Consider the following 24,366-nt stretch of genomic DNA (forward strand, 5'->3'; position numbering starts at 1 on the left):
GGCAGAGATTCGGGGTGAACTGGGGTGCTACTGAAATCTAGTGGGTAGAGGCCAGGGATGTTGCTAAACGTTCTACAATGCACAGGATAGCCCCTTACAACTTACTGTCAAGGTTAAAAAAAAACTCTGCAATTGAGGGAGTTGGATTTGGGGTCAAATTTACCTATGTCTAAGTCTCTGGCCCAATAAATGAAGATCTTCCATTTCATGGTACCTCTATTTTCTCACCCATTAAAGTAAGCTATTAAAATGTAATTGGTGAGTAAATAGAAAATACTTGCTTCTAAGTCCAACATTACTAATTTTACAATGATGGGAACAATAATTTTTGTTATTTTTGCAACTTACTGTATCTAGAGAGGCAGAAGCTCTTAGGTCAGGTAAAAATCCAACCTCCAGCAAGTGGAGCAGAAAAGTTTGATCCTTAATGCCATAAACGCGGTCCAAGAACAGCACCATGGGTGCCTTGTGGTCAGGGCAGAAGTTGGCCGCCATATCTGGCTCACTGACCGACCCATCTGAAAGACACATAGAAAATGTAATTTCCCTTTTTCTATCTCCAAAGTCTCAAAAGGTAACACAGAGCTTGTCTGTCTATAGCTTGGTCTCCCTATAAGGGACAGGAATTTTGGAAAAATACAGATTGAGCATCTCAAATCCAAAAATCTGAAACCTGAAATGCACCAATATCTGAAACTTTTTGGGCACCAGCATGATGCTCAATGGAAATGCTCATCAGAGTATTCTGGATTTTGGATTTTCAGATTTGAGATATGCAACTGGTCAGTATAGTGCAAATATTCCAAAATCCAAAAAAATCCAACATACTTCTAGTCCCAGGCATTTAGGATAAGGAGTACTCAACCTGTACAGTGCTGTGCTGAAGGCAGCTTGTACTTTGTTGAAAAGCCAGTTTAAAATTCCAGCCAGTTGTTAAACATGCTCATTATTAAAAATTAGAATTTACAATTAAATAAATATTTAAAAAAGGTAACAAATACTAGAACTCATTACTTCCTAATTATTTCAGTGTGAACTATACTCTTGAGGTTTTCTGCATCAATTGTATTTGTGTGTTAGGAATACAATCTAATGGTGTGCCATGTCCATTTTCTTCCCAACTCTGTGTTCAGTGACATTACATCGGTGGCTTGAAATTGGCCATGGTGAGAAAGTTTATACCACAGAAATGGACAAATGCTAGGAATCAGGGCTCGGTTTATTGCTTTGTTGATTTGAAACATAAGTGAGGGAGAAAACATGAATGAAGGCAGATTAAGTTTAATATGTCATGTCTGTAATTACATCATAAATAGAACACACTTCGAGGACATATTGTTGCAATATTTGGAAATTATCGTCTGATTTAGGTGAAATGTAAACCAGGTCATCCAAGAATTCTAATCTTAATCAAGAGGTTCAAAGGTGAAGTGGGGAAATACTATGAAGAAAATAAAAACTGCTTGAGCTGGAGAATAAAGACAGGATTTCGAGTGAAGATAGAAAACAATTTCCTCTTCCTGTTTTGTTGACACTGAAAACTAGGAAAGAGGACCCCCAAATGAGAACGCTATAGCCACAGCATATTTAAATACTGTACTGGAAAGGTGTGGGACTTCATAAGGAACCCTGAGAGGACAAAGATTAAGTCCAAGCCAGCCCAGACTCTCGTCCTGCCCAGGAATCAGCGTCAGGCTCCAGGAGAGCCAGAGAGAAGGGGCCTTCCAGACTGCAGGCTGCGGCCTCTCCTGCGCTGTGTACCAGGCGGAGCCGGGCCTGAACGGCTGAAATTGACTTCCTCTCTCACGCATGCCTGGTGTGGTGGGATATTAGTTAGTGTTTTGTGTTTGGGAAACACTGAGTTCAACATCTATTTGCTTTATCTTAAGTTTTCTCAGAGATGTAATCATTTTATTGTGCTTATACCAATGTGATGTATTCCACAGCATTTCCTAAACTTATTTGACCCCGGGCCCCTTATTAATATGCACACCTATTAATATCTCCCACAAAAACCTTCTGTGGAATATCAGTTTGGGAAACCAACGGTAGGAATCATACGTTTTCAATTCTTCCATTAGCCTGGATAATGGGTGGGGCGACTCAGAGAAACAACACTTCGAGGAGAGTGTAAGTTTTGCAAAGATAACACTGACTGATGTCAAATGTCACAGGTAGCACTGGGGGAAAACACTTTATGATCCTCGGCCATGAGGTGTGTGACTGTGGCTGAAGACAGACTGTGTGGGGGGCCCGCCTGTGCCCCAACTGCCTACACAAGCTGGGGGACCCAGGGGAAAAGGAGAAGGGAGGCCGTGGGGAGAGCTTTCGCTTGTCCCATTCCATCAGCCTCCCTCAGAGGGTTGGCATGCTCATAGGAGGACAGCAAGGTCTGTCTGTACCTGTGGGACACAGGGTACAGTTGTCTTGACACAGACAAGAGAGCAGATTGAATTCATTACTTCCGAATTACTTCACTATGAACTATACTCTTGAGGTTTTTTGCATCAGTTGTATTTGCGGTTTGGGAATACAACCTAACGGTGTGCCATGTCCATTTTCTTCCCAACTCTGTGTTCAGTGACATTACATTGGTGGCTTGAAATTGGTCATGGTAAGAAAGTTTATACCACAGAAATGGGTAAATGCTAGGAATCAGGAGTCAATTTACTGTTTTGAGATTGCTTCTTGAGAAGACAAGAGAGCAGCTGGCTAGAGCTGCTAGAGGAGAAAACTCATCATAGGAAAAACAGCGAGACACTTGCCCTGTGCAGCCCGCCCTGCAAGTCAGGGCCTGGGGGCCGCTGTGGTGGGGACAGAGTCCTGCCCTGAGCCAGTGGCTGCTGGGAGACTGCTGCTGCAGCCTAGAGTCACTCCCCTTACCTTTGTTGAGGGAGGGCAGTTTCAAGGGGATGCTGATGATCCCAACCAGGTCTTCTGTGGGGACCAGGGAGCGCAGGATGGACCTGATGCGGATGGCTTCCCCCTTTCCTGTCTGGATGAGCTGGAAGATAGGGTGGAGAATGACATTAGATAAGTGAGGTTCCCACACCTCGATCCACCCCACCTCCAAACCTCTGGCAGTAAAATGGCTTAAGGGCAGGGGTCCATTTCTGTGTTTCCCTAATTGCTACAGACATTTGTGGCCACAGGGAAAGAGAAGAGTGGTCTCTTGATTTTCCAGAAGAGGTGCTACTGAGGAAATAACTAAAGAGGTTGCATTATTCCTTTGCTGTCATTAAAGTGGCCACGAGGTTGTGGTATCAGGCCCCAGGAATAAGTACACGACCTGCTGGTGGCTTCTCAGTGTGACTGCACTGCTGGAAGCGCTCAGTGGCCATGATAGAAGTGTTGGCAGTGTGGCCACAATGCCAGACTCTGTAATTCTGTTTTATTTATTTATTTATTTATTTTTTTTGAGATGGAGTCTCGCTCTGTCGCCCAGGCTGGAGTGCAGCGGCGCAATCTTGGCTCACTGCAAGCTCTGCCTCCCGGGTTCATGCCATTCTCCTGCCTCAGGCTCCCGAGTAGCTGGGACTACAGGCGCCCGCCACCACGCCCGGCTAATTTTTTGTATTTTTTTTTTTTCTAGTATAGACAGGGTTTCTTCGTGTTAGCTAGGATGGTCTCGATCTCCTGATCTCATGATCTGCCCACCTCGGCCTCCCAAAGTGCTGCGATCACAGGCATGAGCCACCACGCCTGGCCTCTAGAATTCTGTTAAACATAGAAATGGCTTATGAATTTCAATTTCTAAGAGTTTGATTAATGCTGGGGATGACGAGGGGGCAAAAAGGGTGTAGAGAAGGTCAGAGAGAACTTGAGGGGCTCAGTGGAGTTATCCCGGCTTAAGTAGCCTGATCCACCCTGACACTGATGGGCCAACCAGCATGTACAATGGTGTGCACGCATATCCCCCTGCACAGGCAGTCTCCGGCAGGCTGTAGCAGGCGTTCAGCTGGGAACTGAATGTCATAGCGTCAGACTGTCCCCAGGTGGGCTCAATGGTATGCTGAGATATGATGCTTGGTGCCACCAGGGAAAGGAGAAGGCCTGCCCACCCACCCTGGTGCCACCTCCATCTCCAAGGGTAGAGAAGAGGTGGTCGGTGATGATGGCATCCTTCCCTCACCACTGATAGGGCAGGACCCACAGGAGGGGTCCTAAGAAGGGATGTATGCATGTGTATGTGTGTGTGTAAGGTGTTGGAGCAGAGGCAGTAAGGCAGGAAGAATGGGGCACCGCGGATGGGGCTCTGGTGACTGAGCTATCTCACGCCGCCTTCTTGAGAAGCAGCGAACTATATATAATGTGCTTTCTGATGTGACGAGAGGTGATCAGGAAAGCTAGAGTATGAACACACAGGAGACCCTGACCCTCCCCACCCCCAAGACTGTAGAACACCCTAGTGTTTTCTGGGCTCCCTTCCAAGTTTCCTGCATTTGCTTAAAGGCACTGAAATGGAAAAACAGAACTATGTGGGTAAGGCTCCTTTATCATAGTAGGAATTGGAATCCTAGGAATTCAGATCAGCCTCCCTTATCAAGATTTAGAGTTGCTTTTCATAGGAAAAGCAGCTATTTCCTCTCTTATGATGTCAGACCTTATATGAAATAAGGCTTATTCTTTCAGCCCTCAGTAGAGGTGAAAAAAGAAAAGAACATACTTTCTAGTTCAAAACTAGAAGTCTGAGAAGACATCTCATAAAACAGAACCATCCTTTTGTGATGTTTACAAACTCTACCTCTGGGGGAAAAATTCAAACACCAGCCACAGGAAGAGCCTGCCTTCCCTGGGCCCTAACACCACAGTCATCAGGAAAGGGATCTTCTACATGGAGCATCCTGATGGCCATGATCCAGAATCAAGTTGCTCCCATTTTGACCAAATTGAGGCATGTCAAATGGGAGGCTTTTGAAATAAACTGTTCAGAGGACATGCTCAACTAGTGCCACAGAGAAATCACACAAGACAGGGATCTGCCCAGGAGTCCCTCCCTAGAAAGCAGCAGAGTCACGTATCAGAGGTGGAAACTACTTTTGAAATTAGCTAAAAGGGACCTAGAAAAAGGCATGTTAGCAAATGCCAGAGACAGAGGAAGAAATGAGGTTCAGGAAATCTATAGTGTTCTTGGTGTAAGTTTCTTAAAGCTGTTCTCTGGAAGCTCTATCACTTACGTGCATTTCAGGAGCACAGCGGCCCAGTAGATCTATCAGGGCCGAATAAAATGACATAATTGCATTGCCCATATGCACGATTTCTTCTTCCTCTTCATCGTCCTCCGTGCTGCTGAGAGAACCAACAGAGGGGAGGTGTGAGGAAGGTTGGCAGGCACTGCCACGCTGGGAGACATAAGCTGCTTGATATGGAAGCACTCTGCTCTTCTTGCATATCATACATCCTTTCCCTTGGAACCTCGTCTTCCTCTAGAAGTTGACAAAGTGGTTTCATTCATTAAGCTCAAGGAACCCAAATTTTTGTCCATGACATTCACAGGATTCCATGAATCTTAAGGCATGAGTACCGACACGAGCTGATCATCAGACCATAACTCCTACCAACCATTCATTCCCTTTTCCTCTCTGTGAGGGGAAGATACATGGAAAGCACATTGGACCAGGAGTCAGGAGGGCTCGGTCCCTGTCCTGGCTCTGTTGCGAATAAGCTATATGACCTTGGGCCTCAGTTTTTTTCTCATGTTGCTTGAGGAAGTGGTGAAAGCGTATGTGTAGGGTCTTTTCCAGCTCTACCAGGTCTGATGACAAAGAAAAAAGCCAACCGTCTAAAGAGTTTCTGCTGCTGGGTTATGCCCACGCTCTAGATTCTACGGTCTAATCTAAAGGCTGTGATAAAGAAAGAGACATGATCATGAGACTTGATAAAGGGAAAGTAAGACAATCAGATAATCTACCAACTATATCCTTAACATTTAAATAACAACATTATAGTGCTGTGACTTTTCACATTCTGCAGCTTTTTTTTTTTTTAAGAAGTCAAATCAAAACACTTTCTTAATTAGTCCTCGTGCTTTCAGAAGAGGAAATGGAGGCACTATCTGTTTTTACAAACGAGGTATGGGATGAGACACTGTGGGACAAAATACTGAAGGAAACATGCTGAAGTTAGACAAGGAGTAGAACCTTGGTCCAGGCCTTTAGCTTCCTACCCCATGGTGATACTATAGGGAGACCAAGAGTTTGCCCACTTTGTGATTTCCAGCTGTGCTGAGCAGAGCAGAGAAAATGGAAGGGGATGAAGGTGAGGCTGATCACTAGGCGTACTGGGAGAGTCAAGGCAACACTGTGCTTGATGAAGGGCAAATATTTTAGCTGTAACTGTTAAGAACATGTGCTTTCTCTATCACCTCCTAAATCATCCGTATACCGGTAATATCTGAGAGCTCACCGACCGTATCCGTGCTGGAAGGCAACTCCATTCACTTACACTTCTCTTTTGTATCCTTGAGAGGGGAGGTCGAGCGCTGGGTTCTCAGAGATCTTAATGGCACCCTGCATGGCTGCCAACAGCCCGTTTCCCCCCTCACCCCGCAGGGCCGGGCCGAAGCACTCTGGGCGTCTGATGAGCAGCTTGACCACAACGCTGGCGTTTTCTTCCACACTCTCACCTAAGGAAGACAGACACTGTTTCCTTCTCAATGGAAAGGACAACCCCAGAATTTATTTCTAGTTGATGAGGCTGGGAGAACAGTATTTTGTTCAGCTTATCACCTACTCTTTTTTTGGTTTAGGTCAGTTAAGTGGGCAGTGGGAGTGGAGAAGGAACTAAGACATCTGTAACAGAGTGTAGTCAGTTAGTTATAAACCCCACTCACTGCATTTGAACCAGCCTCATCTACCATTGAGATTAGGAGTTGATACTCATGGAGAAAAAGGTGGCTTTGATAAATTGGGTCAGGATCTGTTTATTCAAAGTATTAAGGTCCACCATTACAGAGCAGGTTTTTACTCTTCGGCTCAGGATTTTGTACTGTAGAGATTATTTCCATATATTTAGGTCCTAGAGGGCAATTAATAAACTACTGAGTCTACCATGGAATACTGATTCATTCCCAAGTGACTTAGAGAACAGAAGGACTTTACATCTTCATTACCTCAATGAGGGCATGCAAATCTGCTTCCTTCCTTGAAAGGAAGTAAGATGGTTACTTGAGCTGGTGTGCTTCAATTAACGTTTGGGGAAGTGACATATCAGCTTCTGACTCTGTTACCCTAATACTCTCAAAGAGTCTAATACCTACCCTAGGACAGCCAGGTTTGTATGGATGGACTTCAGGTCATTTCTGGAATCATGTATCCAGATGAAGAATCTGCTTGGTAAAGTTTTATTAGTTATTCCTAAACTTGCTCTGTGGGAAGGCAGAGGTTTAGAGAATTGTATTCTGTGGCATTTGTTTTTGGATGAACCATAGATAATGAAGATAGGGTCTCATTTCGTGATCAAGTGATTAAGTGGTAGAACTGGACACTTAGGGATGGCCATTCTTTCTTAGAGCCAATATTTATATTCAAAAGTGGGTTGGTAGCTTGTTCAAACAAGTTAATAAAAAAAATACCTGTCTCAGATGAAATCCTAATTTGTATCTGAGAATTCATCTCTGAGCCAAGACTCAAGGGCAAGACTTTTTTTTCACGTTGTGTTAGCTAAAGCCTAAAGAAAAACTTCTCTACAAAATCATAAGAGGTACCTCATTTGTGTCTGAGAATTTATCCCTGAACCCAATACTCAAAGGCAAGACTTTTTGATGTTATGTATTGGAAGCTTGAAGAAAAATTTTTCTACAGAATCATAGGGTATTTCTTGGAGAACTGAGCGATAACAGAGGTTACAATGTGATAAGCTCTTGTATTATTTATTCTTCTGCAAAAAGTTACCTCAAAATATTGGCAGACTAGAATAATAAACATTTGTTATCTCGCAGTATTTGTACAGGTCAGGGATTTTGAAGTGGCTAAGCTAGGTGGTCCTGCCTTGGGTCTCCCATGAGGTGGCAGCTGCTGTCTTCCGAAGGCCTGTCTGGGACTGGAGCATCAGCTTCCACGTTCACTCACACGGCTGTTGGCAAGAGGCCTCAGTTGCATACTGGATGTTGGGTGGAGGCCTCAGTTTCTCACCATGTTGACCTCCCCCCAATAGGGCTGCTTGAGTGTTCTCATGATGTGGCAGCTGGCTTCCCACAGAGCAAATTATCCAGAAGGACAGTAAAGCGGAAGCCAAGCTGCCTTTAATAACCTAGTCACTTATTGTTACTTTGTCATATCCTATTCATTAGAAGTGAGTCACTAAGTCCAGCTCACATGTAAAGGGAGAATTAGGCTCTGTATTTTGGAGAGAGGAGCATCGAAGAATTTACAGACTTATTTTGAAACAATTTTAGCAGTTTAAGTTCTATTTAATAAAACATTTTATGAATCAACTTAGAAGTGTTGCGAGTAAAGCATTTTTTTTTAAGAGACAGGGTCTGGCTCTGTCACCCAGGCTGGAGTACAGTGGCGTGACCTCAGCTCAGTGCAGCCTCACCCTCTAGGGTTCAAGTGATCCTCCCACCTCGGCCTCTTGAGTAGCTGAGACTACAGGCACATGCTACCACAACTGGCTAATTTTTGTTTTTGTTGTTGTTGTATTTTTTTTTGTAAAGACAGGGTTTTACCATGTTGCCCAGGCCGTTCTCAAATTCCTGGACTCAAGCAACCCCCTGCCTTGGCCTCCCAAAGTGCTGGGATTACACAAGCGTGAGCCACCACACCCTGGCAGAGCATCTGAATGAGAACCCAGAAAATCTTCTTGTTCCAGCTTTTTAGCTCATCACTGTGTGAGTACACACACTGCACAATCTCACTGGATCTTTCCCCTGTTCAGATATGCATGCTCCATCTAGTTTTAGAGTGATGCTATTAGTCTAACTCAGATGCAGAGATTTCTCCCATGATGCTCAGAGGAATGGGGATGGGGTGGGGTGGCAGCTGAGCTTGCCGTCCGAATGCTTGTAATTAACTCAGGCTCACCTCTCACACCAAACTCAATCTTGAACATACCGAATGTGTCTCACAGCCCTGGAGAGTCTACCTCAGACCACAGGTGTAGTCCATTCCTAGAGCTTGGCTTGCTGACATCCTCTTTTATCACTCAAGCTTTTGCACTGTGGGCAAAATCCAAGATTGTAAGCATGTACCACTCTAAGTTTTAGAGTTGTGTAGCTCGATCCAGAAAAAAACTTATTAGACTGAATTTAAACAGCTAATCAGCTTCCATTCACGGTTTTATAGCTCAATCCTTCAAGAGTCTAAAATTTTTGTAAAGAAGTTTGTCTTCAAGTTCTATCCAATATATCACACACCAAAAAAAAAAAAAAAATCAGTTTTTATTAAACCAGAATCCATGTGAAGAAAATTCTCAGGAGATACTAAAAGGGTAAAATTATCATAATAATGGGATGGTGGAAAGAATCAACATATTCTGGAAAAAGAGAAACCAAAGAGAGGTTGAGAGACATTGTACAGTTTGTAGAAGACCTCAGAGAAGGGTATGATGCTAAGTACTACGCCCATGGCTCTCCTATCAGTTGAACCTACCATTTATACCTAATATAGTTTACTCACAGGAGGAATACTTACAGAAAAGCCCCAGGAGAATCTACATTTTTAAAAGCCAGTGGTCTCAGACATGGATTGGATGTATCTCACAGTTCACTACTTTCGAATGGTTTTGGCCTCCAATACTTATCAGGTAGCACATACATCAGCCCTCTCAGTTGTAATTTCTCACTACAAGAATAATAAAGCTAAAACGTTGAAATTTTAAATGTAAAAAATGGAGGAAAAAACCCAAGTCTATTAATCAAGCTTATTTGATTACTATACTCAGATTCTTTCAGTTACCTGGTGGAAATGCTTGTGGGTCAGCCACCGATTTTACCAGCATGTTGAATTCAACTTAGCTTTTCCCACAGTGATTGGCATCACGAAGTTGGTGGGATATAAAACCACAATATGCAGAAGTTGAAAAATCAGACTGTGAGTTCTACGTTGAGCTTGTGACTGAAATTCATTTGCCCAATTAACCTTATTTTATTTGAGTCTCAGGCCTTCAGAACTGAACTAATTGGGTCTGCTCCTACAAGTGACCCAGGAAGCCGGCCCTTGATTACTGAATTGTGGACATCTGCAGAGAATGCAGAGCACACTCTAAGAGGAAGGAGCTGAAGTGCAACCATTGCCGCTAATTAGACAGGGGACCAAGGAAAAGAATTTCCAAAGGCTTCCCAAGGCAAAGAGGATGGCATGATTAGGAGGGAGAGACAGTCTCTTCCTAATTACCTGTAGCTCAGCAAGCTTCACTGCTAACCAAATCCATTGTGGAAAAGCTAGATATTGACCTTGAGGGCATTTTTCAAGGGGGAGAGAGAGAGACTTGAGGTAAACTAGTTTTGCCCAAGGGCTTGCAACAATGCTTTCTGCTTGAGTTCTAACATGAATAATGAGCTTAATAACAGCATGAATGTTCACAGTGCCTTTCTTCAAAGGCTTCAACACTGTCTTCATGTTACTATTTTCGTTCCCGAATAGTTGGATGGAAATGGAAATGATTCTCCCCAATTTACCCTGGTAAAACAGTCATACTCACCACAGGGACAGTTAGCAGGGAAATAATTATTTAACCTTCAGCCCATCACTTTTCTCACTCTCTGTGTTCTAACTCTAGTCCCTGTTTTAAAGTTCCATTGTCTGGAACACTGTTTTTCTTCCCATTCTTTTGATGTAAACCCTCAACTTAGGTAACTCCATTTCATCCTTCAGGAGGAGCTTAAACATGAGAACCCCAGAGGACCTGTTCCTCTCAAACACCCTGTCCTCTTCCTTTGTGCCTGCTTTCCCCATTAGACTGTACCTGCCATAAGAACAGGGCCTTGTGTCTGAATTATCTAACACTGTGTGCTCAAGGGTCTTGCTAACATCTGGCATATCACAAACATTCAAAAAATATATTTCTTCAATAAGTCAGTAGACTTCATTGAGACTCAAGGCAGAGACTTGAAATGACTGGATGGAAAACCAAAGGTGGCTACCCATTGTTGCATTATCCCAGGCAATTATCAGCCTCTGTTTACAAGAGCCTGCATCGTCTACTACCTCAGATTTCAATTAGTCCTAAAGAAAAGAAACATATGCCCAATCAAGTCCCACCTCAGTAAGAGAGAACACGGGGCTCCAGCATGAATGAATGTACTGACACTCATTTAATTAATTTAGAGAATCCCATGGGCAGGGTAATGGCCAGGATCCAACACCTCTTTTTGCTAAATGCCATCTTTGATAGGGTACCAGGCAACTTGTATGAACTAAGTGATTCCAAATAGTAAGGACATACCATCTTCTTTTTAGGGCCTTCCAGCCTGGGAAGGGATGGACTGGAGATGTGTCTAAGAGCCACTGTGATAGCACAGAGAGCAAACCAGGAATTGTTTGCCCATTTACTAATGAATTCAACTATCCATTGAGTCCATACTACATGCTAGTAACTGATCTAGAGACAGCAGACAAGCAGTAACCAGGACAGTCAAGCCTGAACCCCAGAATGAAACTAGTGGAACAGAGTCACCCCAGCAGACCTGTGGACCTGCAGCAGAGCTTTCCCACCATGTTGCAGATATGTAAGAAATAAATGCTTATTATTTTATGCCTTTGAGATTATGAAGTTATTATGTAGCAGATGCAGGCTGATATAAGAGAGTAGGAGGGAATTCAGTTCCTACACAACTTAGAGTGGCCCAGGTATAAGATAATAACAACTTGGAGTAGAAAGTGGCCAGTGGAGATGGAGAGAAGATAGATTTCAGATATCTTTTAGATGCTGAATCAACAGAACTTGCTGATGGACTGAATGTGGGAATAAGGAAAAAAGTTGATTCAAGGATGCTTTCTAGACTTTGAGTATCTGAAAAGTTGGTGGAGCTAGTTAAGGAGATGGAGAATCCTCGGGGAAGAACAGGTTTTGGGTGGTAATTACATACTCAGCTTTAAGATGTACAAAATTTAAGATGCGTATTAGACCTCCAAGTAGAAATACCAAGTAGTTAACCAAGATATACAAGTCTGGGGCTCAGGGAAGAAGACAAAGCTGGCAAAGTACATCTGGGGGTCATCAGTGTATATGTGGAATTCAAAGCGACGGGACTGCATGAAACCATGCAGGGTAGATGGTGCAGTAGTAGCCCAGATATTTTGAAGACCAGTATTTAATCACAGAATTGTGCTAAGATTTTGCCCATGTGTCTAGAGTTTGGGTCCATGTAGCTTTTTCATGAAATATGCCAAATAAAACTTGAATGCAATAGAAACCTGGAGTCAGAATTGAGGTGTGCTCTGACAAAATATGGGCATTCTCAATAAGATGATGAAAATCAGCCTTTCATGAGCACAAGGATCATAATACCACCATTTTGTGTGAATAATGTTGATGAAGCAGATTTTTTTTTGTTTCATTCAGCTTAATTACATAGTTTTATTGAAGTATCAGGCTTCATTTACTACTCTTATCAGTGAAATGGTTGATGAAATCCACATACATATATTAAGTAGGTTCTGGACTTTTGAGTCCACTGCCAAGACACTCAGTTACCACTACCATTGGAATCCCACAGTGCCCTTGGAGGCAAGCTGCTGAGAAATTCACTTACTGTGAAAAGAATGTAGCTGACATCCTTTCACCCCAGCCAGCTTTTCTCATTTTGGTGCCCTGGGCCTAGATTTGCCATTGGCTTCTTTATTTGAGGAATTTATTTTCTATTACTGGTAGTGTTTTGACTGTCTACTTATTTCTGGACTTTGATGCTGTTTCACTTTGAATTTTTACAGATGGAGGCACATTTCCTTGTCTCTGTCACTAGAAGCCCTTTACCTGTCTGATAGATTTCCTTTCCTTTTCTCAGGTATAAAGATTCCAGGAAGTCCAGTGGGAGAATGAAGAAGGTGGGGTATGCAAGACTGTACATGCTTTATACTATGGTTTCAATGATGGTGCCCCCTCCAAAATTTATGTGGAAACTTAATCCCTAATGCAACAGTGTGTTAGGCCATTCTTGCATTGCCATAAAAAAATATCTGAGACTGAGTAATTTATAAAGAAAAGAGGTTTAATTGGCTCATTGGTTCTGCAGGCTATACAGGAAACATGGTGCCAGCAACTGCTTGGTTTCTGGTGAGGCCTTGGGAAACTTTTACTCACAGCAGAAGGTGAAGGGGGAGCAGGTGTCTCAGAGAACGAGAGAAAGAGTGGGAGGAAGTACCACACACTTAAGCAACCAGAGCTTATGAGAACTCACTAGTGTGAGGACAGCACCAAGCCAGGAGGCATCTGCCCCCATGATCCAAACACCTCCCACCAGGCCTCACCCCCAACATTTGGGATGAGAATTCAACATGAGATTTAGAGGAGACAACATCCAAACCATATTAAACAGTAGTAGGAAGTGTGGCCTTTGGGAGGTGATTAAGTTATAAGGATCTCTGCCCGCACCAGTGGGATTAGTACCCTTATAAAAGGGTTTAAAATTGAAAGGATGTTCTCTTGCCCTTCAATTGATTCTGCCATGTGAGGACACAGTGTTCCTCTTCTCCAGAGGATGCAGCAACATGGTACTATCTTGGAAGCAGAGAGCAGCCCTCCCAGACATCAATCTTACTGGTGCCTTGTTCTTGAACTTCCCAGTCTTCAGAGCTGTGAGAAATAAATTTCTGTCTTTATAAATTATCCAGTCTCAGTTACTTTGTTACTGCAGTATAAATGGACTAAGATACCTTACAGTTAGTACAAAGGTGTAACACAGATGTTAAGAATCCAGGTGCAACTAGCCATATCTCAAATGTACCTTATATTCTACCTTCTTATCACTCTAGCATGATGTGTCTCCTGAGTACAACATTGCGATGTTGTTCCTATTTGTCTTAAACTGTTATTTAAATCTTTTGCCATTGGTTAATTTTTCAAGAGCTTGCTGAATCTTTTCAACTGTTTTATAAATTTGAGAACAAAACTATGTCTCACACATTTAGTCTTAACCATGCCTAGTCTAGTACCAATCACACTGAAGAATGGTTAACATGCCCTTTCTGACTCTAAAAACATGAATACAAGGGCAGAAATAAACCAGATGATTCTGAAGTGTCTACACCTTATATGCCCTTTGAAGCTAAGATGACACTTGGTACTCTCAACCCTAAAAGATGTATGTCTCCCAGCACAACAGTCTATCCATATGCTCTCCCTTTAGGACTTTGTTAAACTATATCCATTTATTTCAAGACGTTATTCAACACTTTCCTTCTTCCTCATGCATCCCTTGACTAATTCTACCAGATTCCAATAAACACCATCATTCTGGCATGCCAACGTCTCAAGTGTCACTATGTAGGTAGGTGTGGTTGATTACAAAGTTTTTAGTAATTATTCCATACAAGTTTCTGATTACTCTACTTGGGTTTTCTCTGTTTCCTGCTTTGAGTTGCACGAAGTGACTTCTGGGCAGGACTTCTAGAGCATCACGTTTCACAGCCCCTCATAGACTCGTCACATGTCACATGATGGATGCCCAAGTTATGGCCACTGATAATAAATCTACCTAGGAAAGCAGATTCAGCAAAGCTAGGAGGAGATATTATGTTCCTTAAACTAAGTTTATAGTCTGGGGAAGATATCGCTGTAACTCTCCAAGGACTCTAAGAAAACACAGAATAACTTTTCCCTTTTTCTTGTGGATTGATAGGAAACCCTTTCCTTCTCAGATTAATCTAATAGGAAGGGATTAATCACAGACACCCAAACACATCTGTGCTTAGCCTGGCTACAGTGTTTGCAACTGCCGGGAAAATAGAACCTTATCGACTTCATTACTTCTAGAGTTAAACACAAACCAAGGCTTCTCAACAGCTAATAAAAATAAAGTGAAGCAAATTATATGCCTTGAAACATTTTCTTAAAGACAAATATTTAAGAAGATTTACTGCAAACATTAAGAAATAATAGTGAATTAATGTTAGAAAGAGTTTTCTATTTCCATTATTTTGATACATTAAAAGTTTTTGATTTGGCTTAAAATTTTTTAAATTAGCACCAAACAGTGATTAAATAATACCACAATTTTTTACAAGCTCAAAGGAGAAAATGTTGTTTCTCCTTGTTCATTATGGAGACAGGAAGACAACAGTGCACAATGGTTCATAAAATTTGGCCTCTGGTGTCAAACTGCTTGATTCAATTTCTGGCTTTACTTTCTACTACCTATGAGACTCTGGGCAAGGTATTTAATCTAAGCTTCAGGGTCTTCATCTATAAGATGAAGATAATTGTATCCACTTGCTATGGTCTGAAAATTTGTGTCCCCCCACCCTCCAAAATTCATATGTTGAAATCCTAACTGTCCAGGTGACAATATTAGGCAGTAGGGCCTTTGGTGGTTAATTAAGTCATAAGGGCAGAGCCCTCATGAATGGGATTTGTGCCATTATAAAAGAGACTCCAGAGAGCTGCCTTGCCTCTTCCACCATGTGAGAACACAGTGAGAAGGCACCATCTATGAAATCAGGAAACCTCACCAGACACTGAATCTGCCAGCACCTTGATCCTGGACTTCCCAGCTTTCGGAAGTGCAAGAGATAAATTTATGTTGTTTATAAGCTACTTTGTCTGTGGTATTTTGTTATGGCAGCCTGAACAGACTAAGATACTTCCCTCATTGGATTGTCATATAATTTAATATATGTGTTTTGAACAGTGCCTGGTACATGGTAAATGCTCAATAAGTGTTAGCTGTTGTCATCCTCACCACAACCCTTACCACCCCCATCATCACTCACCATCATTCACCACACTCACCCTTATAACCCCCCTGTATGACCATGCACCACCCAACCATCATATCCCATCATCACCATCATCACCCACCACCATCACCATGTCTACCTTCACTAACCACCACCCACCTCAATCACCCTACAGCTCACTATAACCACTGACCAACTATCATATTCCACTATCATTAGCATCATCACCATTCATCACCCACTATCACAACCCTCACCATCACTCACCATTACCACCATTACTCACCATGAACACCCCTATCACCCACAATAATCATCTACCACCACCCACCATCATCTACCATCACCCACCATGAATACTTCCATCATCTGCCATGATTCCTTATATCACTTTTATATTACATTGCTGAGCAGAGGTCACAAAAGTATTCAGAAAGTCCTTTTGAATCACCTTTTAGACGTAAGGACTTATAAAGGGTTTTGAGATCCCAAAGAAATCTGTTTATTACAGTTTTCCCATTTCCAATGCCCTACCACTCTCGTAAAGATCATGAACAAAACTATCATAACTATAAGTTTATAAGGTTTGTGGCACTGGGCTAATCTAAGTTTTCCATGGATTATTTCATTTAAGCCTCACAACTCTGTGAGGCATACATTATTATCATCTCTGTTTTACACATAAAAAAGCACTGAGGTTAGGCATTTTGACTAACTTGCTTAAATTCACATAACTAGTAAATGATAGAGCCAAATTTGAACCCAAGATACTCCATTCTCCAGCCCAAACTCTTCTGTAACGTTCTGTTGTGACTGAGCCACTATTCCTCCTCCTAAGTATTTAGAAACATTCTCATTTTTCTTTTTCATACTCTCCACATTTTTCTTTTTCATGCCTTCGCCTGTGGAAACCTACTGTGAAGCATTTGAGCTACTGATGGACTGCAAATCTACTTAGTTCTAATCTGTTGATTGATTGATTTCTATCCTACAAATTCAATTAGGGGTATCTCTATATGGATATTGTATACAGAAAAATCAATATGATGTGACCCAAGCCAAGCTTATTACCTTCCATCTCAAACCATTTTGCTTCTTCTGACATCCTTATTTCTTTCTCTCTACCCTCAAATCTCTAAGCTTCAATGTGACCTCTGTTCCTTTTCGCTCAACATACCTAGGCTCAGCCATCATCATCGCCATTCAGTGCTTGATACAATTTCTATATTTGTCCCTGCCCAAATCTCATGTTGAATTGTAATCCCCAATGCTGGAGGTGGGGCCTGGTGCGAGGTGTTTGAATCATGGGGGCAGATCACTCACAGCTTGGTGCTGTCTTCACGATAGTGAGTTCTTAAGAGATCTGGCCATTCAAAAGTGTGTGGCACCTCCTCCTTGCCTTATGCCTGCTTTCACTATATGATGTGCCTATTCCCCCTTCACCTTCTGCCATAATTGAAAGCTCCCAGAGGCTTCACCAGAAGCCAAGCAGATGCTAGCACCATGCTTCCTGTAAAGCCTGCAGAACCACGAGCCAATTAAACTTCTTTTATTAACAAATCACCCAGTGACAGGTTTTTTTTATAGCAATGCAAGAATGGCCTAATACTGAACATTTGTACCAAAGAGTGGGGTATTGCTATAAAGATACCTGAAAATGTGGAAGCAGCTTTGGGACTGGGTAGGCGGCAGAGATTGAAAGCGTTTGTAGGGCTCAGAAGAAGATGACAGGAAGTTTGGAACTTCCTAGGGACTGGTTAAATGGTTGTGACCAAAATGCTGACAGTGAAGTCCAAGCTGCTGAGGTCTCAGATGGAAATGAGGAACTTATTTGGAATTGGAGCAAAGGTCATGCATATTATGCATTAGTAAAGAACTTGGCTGCATTCTGTTCATGCCTTAGGGATGGATGGAAGTTTGAACTTGAGAGTGATGACCTAGGGTATCCTGGTGGAAGAAACTTCTAAGCAGCAAAGTGTTCAAGAAGTGGCCTGGCAGCCGGGCGCAGTGGCTCACGCCCATAATGCCAGCACTTTGGGAGGCCGAGCTGGGTGGATCACGAAGTCAGGAGATCGAGACCATCCTGGCTAATGTGGTGAAACCCCGTGTCTACTAAAAATACAAAAAATTAGCCAGGCATGGTGGTGGGCGCCTGTAGTCCCAGCTATTCGGGAGGCTGAGGCAGGAGAATGGCGTGAACCTCAGAGGCGGAGCTTGCAGCGAGCCGAGATCACGCCACTGCACTCCAGCCTGGCTGGCAGAGCAAGACTCCGTCTCAAAAAAAAAAGAAAGAAAGAAGTGGCATGGCTGCTTCTAACAAACCTATGTTCACTTGTGAAAATGAATAAATGACTTAAAGTTGGAAATTTATTGAAACAAGAGCAGAGTGTAAAAGTTTGGAAAATTTGCAGCCTGGCCATGTGGCAAGAGAAAGAAGAGGCTTTTTAGAAGAGGAAATCAAGTGGGATGTAGAGCAACTACTTACTAGAGATATTTGCATGACTAAAAGGAAGCCAAGTGCTAATATCCAAGACAATGAGGAAAAGGCCTCAAAGGCACTTCAGAGACCTTCGTGGCAGCCCCTCCCATCATAGGCCCAGAGGCTTATGAGGTAAGAATTAATTTGTGGGCCAGGCCCAGGGCAGCCTCATGACATTGCTCCCCATATATCCTGGCTGCTCCAACTCTAGCTGTGGCTCAAATGGGCCCAGCTAAAGCTTGGGCTGCCACTTGGGAGAATGCAAGCCATAACTCTTGGCAGTTTCCACGTAGTGTTAAGCCTGTAGGTATGCAAAATGCAACAGTGGAGAACACTTGTCAGCCTCCACCTAGATTTCGAGGATGTATGGAAAAGCCTGGGTCCCCAGGCAGAATCCTGCTGCAGGGGTGGAGCCCCACAGAATACCTCTACTAAGGCAGTACAGAGGGGAAATGTGGGGTTGGAGGCTCCATGCAGAGTCCCTCCTGGGGTACTGCCTAGTGGAGCTGTGGGGAGGGGGCTACCACCCTCCAGACCCCAGGATGGTAGAGCCACTGGCATGCCTATAGTCCCAGCTGCTTGGAAGGCTGAGATGGGAGGATTGTTTGAGCCTAGGAGGTCGAGGCTGCAGTCAGCTGAGATTGCACCACTGCACTCCAGCCTGGGCAACAGAGTGAGACCCTGTCTCAAAAAAAAAAAAAAAAAAAAAAGTGTATGGCACCTCCAGCCTCTCTACTCTCTCTCTCTCTTCCTCCTGCTTTCACCATGTGACATGCCTAGTCCATCTTTGCCTTCTGCCATGATTGGAAGCTCCCTGAGGCTTCATCAGAAGTTTAGTAGATACCAGCACCATGCTTCCTATAAAGCCTACAAAACTGTGAGCCAATTAAACCTCTTTTCTTAATAAATTATCAAGTCTCAGATATTTCTCTATAGCAATGCAAGAATGGTCTAATACAGTGCTATGAATTCCACCTCTGTAATTTCTTTCAAATGTATCTCTTCCAGTCCATTTTACCAACACCATAATAATTTAGAAACTCATTATTCTAATCTGAGCACAGAACCCATGAGTGGGTATCAACCCATCAGTCTCTATTCTGTTAAAAAGTTTTGCAGTTCTCTACACACTGAATCAATACTGAACTTTTCAACTTGGCATTTAGGTTTTCCCCATTATAATCACCTACCTTTTAAACCTTATGTCTTACCACTGCCATCCATGCATCTACCCTCCAGACTGACAGATCATTGGGTATCTTAGTCTGTTTTGTGCTGCTATAACAGAATATCAAAGACTAGGTAATTTATAAAATATAGAGGTTTATTTGGCTCATGGTTCTGGAGGCTGAGAAGTCCAAGATCAAGGCGGTGCATCTGTTAAATGCCTTCTTGCTGCATCATAACACGGCAGAAGGCATCACATGGCAAGAGAGTGAGCACAAGAAAGCAAGATGTTGAACTCGTGGCCTCAAGCCATTTTATAATGGGCATTAATCCATTCATGAGGTGTTGGGTCCTCATGACCTAACACCTCCAATTAGGCCCCATCTCCCAACTCTCAGGATTAAGTTTCTAAAACATGCTTTTTAGGGGATACATTTAAGCGATAGTACTAGGTTTCCTGAGCACAGTATGCTTTAGCCTTTGAGCTACTGTACATGCTGCTCCTCAACTGAATCTATGTATTTGGAAGCTTGACCTTTCAAAGCTTATCTCTAACATCACCTCCTTCATTAGGCCTTTTCTGATCTCCTCAATAAGCTATGTTTCCCGTCTTGAACCCCTTCGGTGCTCTCTCCCTGCCTTACGCCATTTTTATTGTAGTGATCTCTGTCCATGTCTCCTCCCCTTAGAAGACTGAAAATTCTTTGAAAGGAGAAGCTGACATCCTTTGCCAAAACTAGACATGGCTATGTATTAGATATGAGTTATAAATTTCTTTTCAAAGAATATGTCAGTATGTTCAATTCTTTGCCTTCTACTTTTAAACATAACTTCCTCGTAAAGCAACATTTTTTGATTACCTGCTCCACCCTGACTCATTCTGATCACCTGCTCCACCCTGACTCATTCCAATTAACTGCTACCTGCTCTGTCCTGACTCCTGCCAAAGCCCTCACCCCGTCGTTCTATTTAAATTAGCCAATGGGAATTAGTTTAGCCTGTGCTGTCTAACCCTAGCCAACAGGGGAAGGACATAGCAGCAGGGGCCACGTGCATCAGGAATAAGAACGCCTTCCCCTCCTTTGTCCAAGTGCGTGCTCACCATTGCTCCATCTGTAAGGGTGCACCCTTCTATAGAAGTACCTTGCCTTGCTGAGAATTAAAAAGAAAATTTTATATTCAAATGCTATTTCTTTTGCAGCACCGAAACTTTATATATAACACTATTATAGAGACAAAATAAACATTAAACTAAAATCCACAAATATTTCTACTGATGGGCCAGTTTGCCAGAGTTTGTTGCATTATAAAATTGTAGTGCAGAAAATATATTGAAAAGATATAAAATGACTTGAAAACAAAAGGGGTGGACCGAACATTTTGGTCTAGAGTTTAGTTCAATATGGTTTACCTAACCCACAAAAGCAAGTGTTAGAATTTATGCAATCTGGGTAGAAGAAGAGCCAGTGGATTCCTTTACCTTCATGACCCAGGTAGATGGTCTCATAAAATGACTCAAAAAGCTCTTGATCTTGACTGTGAAGGTGACCAAGATGAATAAATTGGTCCTGCCTTGATCAGATTTGTCTGCAAACAAACTATTTACATAATTTGGCGAGCTGTATAAATTCTTAATGTTTATACATCCACACTTCATACTTTATACATACTTCATACATCCACTTCATACATCCACAAATTTGCTTTACTCTTACATTAACTCTACATTAATTCTGCACATGTGATAATTTGGATACAAAGTGAACGCGGCTATTAGAGGATACTCTAAAACTGCCCGCGAGAGAAGAAAATGGAGGTTAGCAAAGCTGGTGATAAACACAGAAGGAAGCAGTGATGAAAACACAGAGAGAAGCAGAGAGAGTTGATTAGGAAGTTGGCTGGGTGGGTCCCAGGGGAATAAAACACACCCACCTCAAGGCCTGCAATCTATCCAGGGCAAGGAGAAAAGAAAGCATTTAAATATTATGACTATAGTATAGTACCGTGAAGAAAAGCAAGCAGGTGCAATGGGAGGGTAGAGAGACAACAAGAAAAGCACATGGGAATATAATTATCACAGTATGTCAACGTATTTTGAGACAAATTGTTATACTTAGAACAATTGGCATGATTGTGTGTTAGCTACAATCTCTCTTTGGGATCACCTAACCTGCTTAGTGCAATTTGTTAGCCTGGAACCCCAAACTGAGAGAACAGAGAGGGACTGTAACTATAATGTCAATACAAGTGAATTAGTATTATAACAAAAATTCTTAGGAGACAAGGCTCATTTTCAAGAAAGTACCCCACTTATTTTACATAATATTCAGCATATTATTCCAGAGCAACTAAAGAATTCTGGTAGTGCTGGAATTCACTATAAATGGGAGGTAAATTGTATTATAAAGAATAATATTTAGGGTTGCTATAGCAATTTTTTTCTCCTGGGAGTTTATTTATCTTTTACAGCTACTCAGTTATACTTGATTTTATCCATCCATCCATCCATCCATCCATCCATCCATCCATCCATCCATCCATCCGTCCAGGGATCTAGATGTACATGTGCATTTAGCTCTGTGAAACAGGTGAGGTATTAATGATGATATTCATAAGGCCCCCTTTTACAGTGCAGAGAGATGACACGTCCAACCTCAGGCAGTGAATTTCTTGCTGGACCTGGGACTAATGCTCAGTGCTCTGTTCACTGGACTCTACTCTTTATCCTTGTCTGGCCTTATTCTGAGATTTCTCTTGCCAGCCACCAAACACTTGTGATTCTCCCTGAGATTTCTCTTGCCCGCCACCAAACCCCTATTTTCAGATACGAAGCAATGGAAAGGATATCCTTTTCCTTGTATGTATCCATGATCATGCTATTCTGGGTATAAAAGGTATGGAAAAATGTGGGACTCACTGTTCACGAAGACGGCAAACCTCAGGAAGGACAGGTAGCGTTCCCCTTCAATGGGGTTCCAGCTGACATCAGGGTATCCTTTGGCCAGAAGCATGGGGCAGCTCTGTAGGCCACAGCCTGCCAAGTAGGTCACCACCTGCCAGAAATTGTACAAAAGTGTTCTCTCATATGCATTAGGATGGCTATTAAAAAACACACCTCAAAAAATAACAAGTGTTGGTTGAGGATGTAGAGAAGTTGGAACTCCTGTGCATTGCTGGTGAGAATGTAAAATGGTACAGCCACTGTGGAAAACAGTACTACAGATCCTCAGAAAATTAAAAACAGAATTGCTATATGATCCAGCAATTCCACTTCTGGGTATCTACCCCCAAATAATTGAAAGCTAAAATGTGGAAGCAACCCTCGTGGCCACTGATGGATGAATGAATGAATAAGCGAAATGTGATATATACGTACAATGGGATAGTCAGCCTTAAACAGGAACAGAATTTTGATATATGCTACAATGTGATGAACATCGAGGACATTCGCTAAGTGAAATAAGTCAGTCACAAAAAGACAAATACCATATCGTTCCATTCATAGGAGGTAATTCGAGTAGTAAAACCCATAAAGACAGAAAGTAGAATGGTGGTTGCCAGGGACTTGGGGGAGGGGAGGGAAGAATGAAAAGTTATTGTTAAGTGGGTCTAGAATTTCAGTTTTACAAGATGAAAAATAGTTATGGAAATAGATGGTAGTGACAATTCAACAACATTACAAAAGTACTGAATACTACATATACAGTTAAAAATGATCAAGATAGTAAATTATATATTTTGTGTATTTTAACACAATAAAAAAATTCAAAAATAAATCTTATATATAAGAAACAAACAAAAAAACTGCTCAAGTTTTTATTTATTTTTTTTTATGAGATAGCTGTGAGGCCTGTGAAATTCTAAGAACTGAAAGGCTTCCATTTCCCTAGAGGCTAGAAAGAGCCTCCAATTCATTTTTTGTTTCCAAGTAATTAACAAGATTGATTATCATTGTTATGTAGGAACACACCATGTACTGTCAGTTCCTGGTTTTTCCAGTTCTGGCAAGAGGGAGCTGTCATTTAAAAATAAGCCTAGCTAGCGTACATCTGGGGAGATAACAGTGCAGGAAAAGAAGGGCCCACTGGGGGCTGGCCATGTTCATTTGGCCATGGTATCGCAAAGCCACAATATTCAGTCACTGATTGACCCAGACTGGGCCCTTGAGTAATCAGGGGTGTCTACTCTCGTTCTGCATCCAGAACAGTTGCCCAAAGTCAAAAGCCAAGATGTTAAGGTTGGAATGGCCAGAAAAAGAGATCCCCATCCACTAAGGACTGGGATTGGTGGTGGTCTCTTTGCTTCCAGGTTACCACTTATCACGAGATCTCTGTGCTAGGATCTTACAGACGATTTTATATTCTGTTCTACTTTTCAGCAGCTGTCAGGCAAAAAGCCTGGCAAATATACCTTTGTTTAAAACACAGTTGCTATTCTAATTTCACCTTTGGTATCTTATGTATACACAGAGAAGAGGAGAATCCACAGTGCTCCAAAATCCTCAAAGTCAGGGATGGTGTTTTTAAGAATTTTTTAACCTCCAGGGCCTAGCACATAGTAGCTATTCAATAAATGTTTGTTCAATGAATCACTTACTTGCTGCTGTCAAATATTCTATTTTGCAAGTATAATAAAAATAAGGCCAAACTCAGCAAGAATCTATCACCACACTTTTTCCTTCTTAAACCAGTAAAGATAATTTTCTGTTTAGAGTTCAGATTTGATTTTGTCTTTAAAATGTCAAGGAAGCATCAATAAGGGCCAGAATTGGGCAGAGTTTTCAAGATTGCAGGTGCAGACACTTCACAGGTTGCTATAATTGCCCATATGAGAGAGAGAGAGAAAGAGTGTGTGTGCGTGTGTGTGTGTGCATATGCGTGTGTG

General features: G+C 42.2%; 1 protein-coding gene across 1 annotated transcript in view; it reads right to left on the reverse strand.

The window, feature by feature from the left end:
* The window catches only part of RYR3 (ryanodine receptor 3), a 564,315-nt gene that overhangs the window by 138,088 nt on the left and 401,861 nt on the right, over positions 1-24,366 (reverse strand). Inside the window, exons 43-47 of the mRNA XM_058427349.1 lie at positions 22,400-22,535; positions 6,445-6,625; positions 5,178-5,289; positions 2,884-3,004; positions 349-518 (exon numbers count right to left, since the gene is read on the reverse strand). Coding sequence (XP_058283332.1) covers positions 349-518; positions 2,884-3,004; positions 5,178-5,289; positions 6,445-6,625; positions 22,400-22,535 — 720 coding nt within the window. The remainder of the gene's footprint in view (positions 1-348; positions 519-2,883; positions 3,005-5,177; positions 5,290-6,444; positions 6,626-22,399; positions 22,536-24,366) is intronic.

Source organism: Hylobates moloch, unplaced genomic scaffold, assembly GCF_009828535.3.
Source record: "Hylobates moloch isolate HMO894 unplaced genomic scaffold, HMol_V3 SCAFFOLD_14, whole genome shotgun sequence".
NCBI classification, from domain to species: Eukaryota; Metazoa; Chordata; class Mammalia; order Primates; family Hylobatidae; genus Hylobates; species Hylobates moloch.